The sequence below is a fragment of the Xiphophorus couchianus genome, chromosome 14 (assembly GCF_001444195.1).
Source record: "Xiphophorus couchianus chromosome 14, X_couchianus-1.0, whole genome shotgun sequence".
Taxonomy (NCBI): Eukaryota; Metazoa; Chordata; class Actinopteri; order Cyprinodontiformes; family Poeciliidae; genus Xiphophorus; species Xiphophorus couchianus.
The window spans coordinates 6354076-6362867 of NC_040241.1; the positions used below are offsets into that span (position 1 = coordinate 6354076).

The window sequence follows — 8792 nt, forward strand, 5'->3', positions numbered from 1 at the left end:
AAAGACCAGCAAGCGCCAGGACCGTCTCTTAAAAGTGTTTCAGCTGCGGGATCGGGCTACCAGCAGTGCAGAGCTTGCTCAGGAATGGCAGCAGGCAGGTGTGAGTGCATCTGCACGCACTGTGAGGCGGAGACTCTTGGAGCAAGGCCTGGTCTCAAGGAGGTCAGCAAAGAAGCCACTTCTCTCCAGGAAAAACATCAGGGACAGACTGATATTCTGCAAAAGGTACAGGGAGTGGACTGCTGAGGACTGGGGTAAAGTCATTTTCTCTGATGAATCCCCTTTCCGATTGTTTGGGACATCTGGAAAACAGCTTGTTCGGAGAAGACAAGGTGAGCGCTACCACCAGTCTTGTCTCATGCCAACCTTAAAGCATCCTGAAACCATTCATGTGTGGGGTTGCCAAGGGAGTCGGCTCTCTCACAGTCTTACCTAAAAACACAGCCATGAATAAAGAATGGTACCAGAATGTCCTCCGAGAGCAACTTCTCCCAACCATCCAAGAGCAGTTTGGTGATGAACAATGCCTTTTCCAGCATGATGGAGCACCTTGCCATAAAGCAAAGGTGATATCTAACTGGCTCAAGGAACAAAACATAGAGATTTGGGGTCCATGGCCTGGAAACTCCCCTGATCTTAATCCCATTGAAAACTTGTGGTCAATCATCAAGAGATGGGTGGACAAACGAAAACCTAGGAATTCTGACAAAATGCAAGCATTGATTGTGCAAGAATGGACTGCTATCAGTCAGGATTTGGTCCAGAAATTGATTGAGAGCATGCCAGGGAGAATTGCAGAGGTCCTGAAGAAGAGGGGTCAACACTGCAAATATTGACTTGCTGCATTAACTCATTCTAACTGTCATTAAAAGCTTCTGTTACTCATAATATGATTGCAATTGTATTTCTGTATGTGATGACAACATCTGACATACACACATGAAAACCAGAGGGCAGCAGATCATGTGAAAATATAATATTTGTGTCATTCTCAATACTTTTGGCCATGACTGTAGATTTGTTGGGACTTTAGACTTTTTCTTAGAGATACTTTCCTAAAATTTGTTGTAGACATTTTTGCCTCGCATCTGACTTTTTCCCAGCGTGTCCAGTCTTTGTCATCTAAGGATGAAGATGTGAAGAAACCAAAGCAGAACGTAGAGACTCTCTAGCAACAGCCTGTAAGGGTAAAACTCTTTATTCTTGGGTTGGATGCCTCAGGCCGTCATCCTGCTCAGTTTAAATGATCTCAAACAATGCAGCTCCACAGGTTTTTGATCCTTGATATTTATTACATTTGTTCCATCTCTCCAGGAATACAGAAATAAAGATAAATAAAAGAAAATAAACAAACATGTAAGGTGTGGCACAGATATAACTCTCAAAAACAATTCAATTCAGGATTAAGCGAATTTGGACTTTCACAGCAGTCATAACTGATGTCATGAGTAAAAACATGAATTATACCTGGACTTTTTCTACTGTCGTTGACAAGTTCAGGACGGACATACTTCTTGTCCGTCCTGAACTTTTATCCAACAAGTCCTGGAATGACTTCTCAGATATTTTCAAATGCAAAATTCAAATAAGAATTTTTCTTAATTTTTCACTGCTAACCACTGAGATATACACAAAAGAAATCACACAGGATATATATGTTATATTTATAATATTGACTACCTGGCTCTGTCAATGCATAACAGAAAATTATGAATAAATGCCACAGATCAACCCCTTTATCTTTACCAGGACAGATAGAATCTGGAGCTGGATGTAAAGTTATTGCAATGAATATTACATTTGATTTAATAGATCCGAGTGAAAAAAATGATTTCAAGATGAACAAGTACATAAATCACATACCTAAATATTCAGTATGAGCAAGATGTTACCATTTTCATTCTAAACACATCAAAACTAAAGTCTAAATGCAGATCACACATTATTGAACCTTAATATGGCAGATATACTTGATACATTTTTGAAGTATTGAGTATTAAATATAAAATATTAAATTTATATTTAACCTTTTGCAATGACAGATACGTTCTGTTGTTAAACCATTCGAGATTCAATGGCTACCATTTGTGATTCACAGGGAGTTCTATCAGATTGAGGTATTTAGATGTTTCCACCCTGAAATATGGAATAAAAAATATTCATAATTTGGTTTAAAATCCAATTTTTTTTAAGCATGAATCAAGATTTTCATCTCATATTTCAGCTAGATCCTGAGCTAGAGGTGGGAGCAAAGCTTTCCAGCACAAAAATAAAATATCCAGAAGGGGGCGCTGTTGCTTAAAAGAAAATTCAATACGTCTTCTCCTAGTCTTGATCACAGAGGAAGATGAAAAGCTTTGACTCTCTGCACACAAAAAGGAATCTTATTGCTCCAACTAGGATTAGTAGTCATCAAGGTACGGAAAAAAAAAAAAGATTTTAAATCACAACAGAAAGTCACCAAAACAAGTTTTATGGTGACTTTGGAACAACAGAGGCCTGAAGTTACGAAAACAAATACAGTAACATCCTCCTATTTCTCAGGATCCACTGATTGGGACAGCGGCCCTCAGTTTGATGCTTTTTGGTTTTAGTTTGGTGTCTGATGTCAGAACAAGTAACATCATAAAAAACAGAAAGGAACTAAACCCCTTCCTGATTACAAAGCAACATTTTATAAATACATATTTTTCTTAGTGATATGAGTCAACAAAAAATAATATAAACCACAAAAAACTAATGAAATGTCAAAAATAACCTTTGTACTCTGACTTTTTTCAAATTAGGGCACTCTTCCAAATTTATTAGTAAATCAGCTGTCTGAAAAACATCTTATAATTCGCAATAAATCTTATCTCACAATTACATGATTTTCCCAAAGCTTAAGGCCAGATTAGTTAAGTGGAAGAAGGTCTTAAACCTGCCACTGCTGCTGCTGCTGCTACTGTGAAACCAGCAGCTCCAACAATTGTTCCATCTTCTGCTTAACCTATTATTATTGCTCTTGCTGATGTAACCAGTTCTACAGGTCCAGTGCCTTGTAGGCAGCTGTTATATATGCAAGAATAGTCTTAATAGCTTCTTGTGTACCAAGAAAGGCTTTCAATAGAAGATTTATTGTAATGTCTTTTATTGTCTTTAAAATCTCACAAACTCTTTTTATAGCTCTCTTCATGATTCCTTCTTTTGCCACTTGTTGTTCTTGTTCTTGATGTTCTTGAAGAACTGGCAATTCTTCATCAACTTCCAGTTCTTCATAAGGAATTTGTTCTTCTTCATGAAGAAACTGTTGTGTCATTTCCTTCTCTCCTTGCAGCAAATCATTGGTGTAGTACTTTCCATCGTTTTGCTGTTCTTCATGAACAATTGCAAGTGCTACACATTGTGTCATTTTCTGCAGAAGCTCATTGGTATAGCAGTTCCCTTTGTTTTGCTTCACCGTGTCTTCAATTGATTTGAGTATCTCCTTCACCTGGAAGGCGTTGTTCCTATATGTCTCAACAGAACGATTGTTCCAGTGTTTATTATCTACAACATGGCACCGGCCACCACATTTTGATACTATTTCCATCAAAGATTCATTTTGGCTAATATATTCTTTGATATTCTGCCCTTTAGGGAGATTCTCACCATTAGTAAAAACTAATGTTGCATATGGAAACACTTGCTCAGAGAAGCTTTCAGTAATTTTTTGAATAATGTCATTTTCCTGGTCTGTGAAACGTCCTAGTTCAAGTACAATAAGGAAGGCATGCAGCCCAGGCGAATACTCTGTGATAAACCTCCATATTTCGTCCTTCAGTTTTTCTTCAGGCATCTTTGTATCAAAGAAGCCTGGTGTATCAATCAAAGTAATTTGTCTCCCATTGAGTGAATCAGTTTGTGCCTGGCACGGACTTTGACAAGAGTTAGCACCAGGGCAGACAGTGAACTTGTTTTCTCCAAATATGGTGTTTCCAAGACTGCTTTTCCCAGATCCAGTTTTCCCAAGAATCACAACTCGTCTCAAATCAGACTCTAAAAAATAAAAATGTCCGTCATTACTATAACACTGAAAAAATGTGAACAAAATCAAGATGATTAATGTTTGGTGAACAAAGTCAAACTTTGTATTCAAAGCTGAATATCAGACATAGACAGTTGTAAAGCAGAAAACATTGCAGCTTGGCCCAGGAGAAAACATATATATATATATATATATATATATATATATATATATATATATCTGACTGCACTGTTTTGGTCAGACTGCGATGTTTGTTTTTTCTTGTTGTGTTTTCTTGGACTCTGTTCTGCTGTGAAGTAAGGTTTGGTCCATGTTTCCTTGATGAGACTGATATTTTTGCTTCACCTTACCACCATTTATTTGGTTATAGAACAGAAAGAGCCTATTGGCTGAGTTTACAATACTTTGATATTATAAACTCTCAGGTAGGCCTTCAAATATTGTATTCTGAAAAGGAAAAAGTTAGAGAAAATAAATGAGGGTGACTTACCATCAGGAAGACATCTGTTACCAGTGTTGATGCAGTCCCAGTCGTTTTCGTTTGACACAGCCCTCTAGTGTACAAGAAAATGGTTTATTTATGTAGGAATTTTTTTTTAAAGTCTTTATGCAGTAATGATGAAAATAAGGTGTACAGAGACAATAAAATACTTTATCAACACAGAATTTGGTAGAACCTAATGATGTGCAAATATCATATTCACACCGCCAAACATCTGCACCAAAAACCCAATTTCCAGATTTTTTTAAATCTTCTATTAATATTCATATTATGTTTTATTATATTTTAGCAATCATATTATTACCATTATATTGAACTCTAGAGGATCAACTGTTCACAAGGTTTCTAGAGGCCTGTCCTGGTCATGTTGGTCAAGAAGATTTGAGAGTGAAGAAAGAGTATGCGTCCAAAGTGCTGCTGAGTCCTACTAACCTCTTCTGAAGCTGTGGAGACACTGGTGCTGGAAGAGTCAGATGATAGAGGTTTGTCTGTGACAATTAAGACCAGAGGACCTGAGGGCAGCTCCACTGTGTGCTCACATCTCCTTAGGACTTCCTGCTGGTCTACAACAAAATGGATCACAATAATTATTTTGAGCTTTAATAAGGTATACATGGTGCAATTACAACCAAATTGTTGTACGATCAACGGTCGACTGTTGATAGAAATATCAAAGACATTTTAAATTTAAATGAAGATAAGAAATAATATAATGTAAAATACAATGATTTAAATTATATCACATTATATACCAGGTGATCAAATCAGGGTCAGTTCAGCTGACGGGGTCAATCAAATTGCCTGTAGAGATTTTTAAGGTTCAGCAGGAGTCAGTATTCAGTGACACAGTATTGACACAGTCTGGCAATGTGTTAAAACGCTTCATGACGTCTCATTAACCCATCACTGCATTTTACAAGAAATTACTTCCTTTAAACCTTCCTGAACTAAATAGACACACCGGATGCCAAACAACTAAAGAGAAAGTTAGTATAGAAAAAAAGTCTGAAAAAAAACTCCTACATCATCTGTGCTCATTTGTTATTGTCTCTGTCATCTTTCAAGTTTGTTCCACTCACTAAATTAACTTTTTTAAAGGCAATTTACACTTGAAATAAATAATTTACACCTGGAACTGATAGACAGTATTTTACTTTACCTCTTTGAAGTTTGAAAGCGATACTGTAGGTCTCATCGGCTGCAATTGTTACTGGTCCACACGCTCCTCCGCCTGACTTGCGTTTAATCTGAAAATAATTTTCTACTTTCTTTTTATTTTGATCTGAGAGAACGTCTGAACACTCGATGAAAACGGGGTATGGATAACAGTCCTCCATCTTCATTCAGAACGCAAACTAACTTCTAGTTCCTCTTGGCCGCACCCTAAGTACTGTTGTTTTCATAAACACACAAATGGGTTTTTCCATGATGAAATGTAACATGATACACTTTCACTTTCAACTTGTTCATAATCAGCATGATTTTAAGATGATTTGTGAGATTTTCTCTTGCTTGATTTGTTATCTTTTTTTGAGACCTGCCTCTAGAAAATCATGTAATGTGCTCTTCTTTTTCTTGGATTTGTTTCGTTATACTGTTGAGTAAATTGTCCAGGAATCTTTGTAGGCTGACTATTTTTAACATAAGCAGAAATAAAGTTTTACCATATTTCTAATAAAATTAGAAGTCTGCAAACCACCTGGTAATACTAATTATTCCATTATACTTAAAAAGCTTAAGACGTTGTAGTAATTTTTAGAACTATTCTTTTTTGGTAAAATACTAGGAAATAAAGTTAATCTTAAACAATAAATCTTTACCTAATATATTTAACTTTAACATTTCAGCTATAGATCATTTAAAACATTCAAACCCTCTGTGACAAAAATCAAACATGGAAAGTATTCACTGGTAATTGCATGCCTGAATCTTTTCTAGACTAATTATCTGAAAGCAAAAGTTTGCAAAAGTTCTTTATACTCTGTCACTTTGTCTGAAGTTACTCTTTCTAATCTAAAAAAAAGACCTGGGTTTCAAATTATTCATCTGATCTTGGAAGACAGAAAAACATGAGAGATTTTCCATTTTTATGTTCTACTTTTTCACCTCTGTTTTATTCCATTACATAGCATGCTAGCAGTTGCTATGTAACTGCTTGCATGCAGTGCTATGCTACAATGCATGCTATGCTACAATGCATGCTGCATAGCATGCATTGTAGCATAGCAACTGCTAGCATGCTATGTAATTTAAACTATTAAATTACATAAACATGAAACTATTCCACAATAATTTAATCTGCACAGAGTCCAAGATGAATAATTAATCTTCTTCATTTATGTAAAGGACACCTGATCTCTGTTTACAGTTTCATCAGGGTGTGGCTTTGCTGCTGCCTTACTGAACAGTTTTGTTTTGTTTTGCTTTCACTTCTCTGCAATGCAAAAAGATGTTTCCAGTAAATCAGATTTAATCCAACCCAGAACTGGTTGTGTCAGTCATTCATCACATTAAAAATTTGTGACAGAACATTTTACATGTGCCAAGTGGAACTATTTCTAACAGCAGTTCAAAAGGAACAAACAAATGATAGTAAAATCCATAGAGTAAAACAAGGTGAAAATGTAATATGAGTGAACAATTGTTTTTATTTCTATGTAATTTTAGAAAACAGTTTTGCCTGAAAAAAAAAAAAAATCTGTTCAAAGTGTTCTCTATAGTGTGTTCCCAGAGTGTACATAATGTCAGGAGGCTCAATGTTTTTTTGTTTTTTTTTCTATGGTTTGGCCCTTTGTATTCACAACAGACTCAAAGTTGTTTCTGTTGGCATACCAATTTAATTTTGCACAAATAAACATATGCATATTCGGTATTTTTTGTCCCTTTTCTTATAGACATCTATTAAAATCAGTTGTGTGGAAATAATTACATGGCTGAATTCCCTCGTCAGCTCCCCAGAGACCTGATAATAAAAGTCATTTGTTTGGTTCAGGCGTGTTGCATCTAAAAGTTGCCAGATGGAAGCTCCAGGCGACTGGACTTGGGCATCCCTCATTTGTCTCCACCTGTTGTGTTCAGTCATATGTATCTGAGAATACATTTCCACTCATTTTAGTTATTCTTTTTTTTTATTCTATTTTAACGAGTTAATTTTTAGCACACTTTTAGGATTCTATATTTTGTGAGGGAGGGTTATTTGTGCACATTGAGCTGTTTTACTTTCTATAAAATTCCATAATTACTCATTACTTTCATGCAATTATGTGATAAATTAAATGAATATTTATGAAGCTAGAAGGAAATTGTATACAGTAAGGAACGTCTGAATATGCTTGTCGATGAACAATCTCTGCTTTGACTAAAATAATTTCCATCGTTTTAAATGTTAGTCTTTATTCAAAATTCAAAGATTCAAGATTCAAAATAACCTTCCATTGACAGCTTAAAATGACATCTATTATCCTTTGAATAATACTGGACATATATATCAAATAATATAGTTTTGAAATATATATTAAAAGTCCTAACTTACTATTAAACACATGTCTGTAATACAAATTTAAATACAAATTGTCATTATGTGGTGTGGCAGTGGACCCAAACGCAGCAGATGTAGAAATAAATGGATGTTCTAATGTAGAAAATTAACAAACAAAAAATCCAAAATCCAAGGATACAAGAAAATCCAAAAACAAAAAATTGGAAACATGAGGGAACAACAGGTAATCCAGGAAGGGAAACAAGGGTAGTGACAATCAGGGTGACGAGACAGACTGGCGAGTTGTGATTGGAATGGAGGAGCTTAAATACTGGGAGGTAGTAATTGGAACAATGGCCTAGCTAGATGAAAGAAGTGATTGCAGGTGTGAGTAATTAGCACAGGAGCTGGCTGAGGGGCGGGGAGAAGGTGGCACAGGGAAGCATAGCAGCGGAGGGCAACTCCAGGCCTCGAGCGCTGGTCTCCTGCAACTTTTAGATGCATCTCTACTTCAACACACCTGAGTCTTAGTTTGGGTTCCTGCTCACATTGGAGTAATAGGGAATGAGCTGGCAGATAGTTTTGCTAAGAATGCAGCAAAAAAGTGTATTGTTGATTTAAATATTAAAATGAGTAAAAATGAGGTAAAAAATATTAGTAAAATGTATATTAAGGATAAATGGCAGGAACAGTGGGATAAAAGAAGTAATGCCAGATTTTATTATAGCATCCAAAGAAAAGTTGGAGAATTTAGGAAATGTAGCAGGAATAAAAAAGAAGAAGATATTATATCTAGATTAAGGTTT

General features: G+C 35.8%; 1 protein-coding gene across 1 annotated transcript; it reads right to left on the reverse strand.

Annotated features, from left to right (window-relative positions):
• Positions 1 to 1182: 1182 nt before the first annotated feature.
• On the reverse strand, positions 1183 to 6062 carry LOC114157135 (GTPase IMAP family member 7-like). Its single transcript, XM_028037952.1, has 5 exons — positions 5668 to 6062; positions 4941 to 5071; positions 4497 to 4560; positions 3026 to 4017; positions 1183 to 2992 (listed from the first exon to the last, which is right to left on the reverse strand). The coding sequence occupies exons 1-5, from the start codon at positions 5849 to 5851 to the stop codon at positions 2990 to 2992; spliced, it is 1374 nt and encodes a 457-aa protein (XP_027893753.1). The 5' UTR covers positions 5852 to 6062; the 3' UTR covers positions 1183 to 2989.
• Positions 6063 to 8792: the final 2730 nt, after the last annotated feature.

Excerpts from the sequence above, each read along its gene's own strand:
- LOC114157135 (XM_028037952.1), bottom strand. The coding sequence starts at position 5,851 with ATGAAGATGGAGGACTGTTATCCATACCCCGTTTTCATCGAGTGTTCA. Across the intron at positions 5,072-5,667 it reads CGCTTTCAAACTTCAAAGAG|ACCAGCAGGAAGTCCTAAGG; the intron begins GTAAAGTAAAAT and ends ATTTTGTTGTAG. Across the intron at positions 4,018-4,496 it reads TAACAGATGTCTTCCTGATG|AGTCTGATTTGAGACGAGTT; the intron begins GTAAGTCACCCT and ends TTTATTTTTTAG.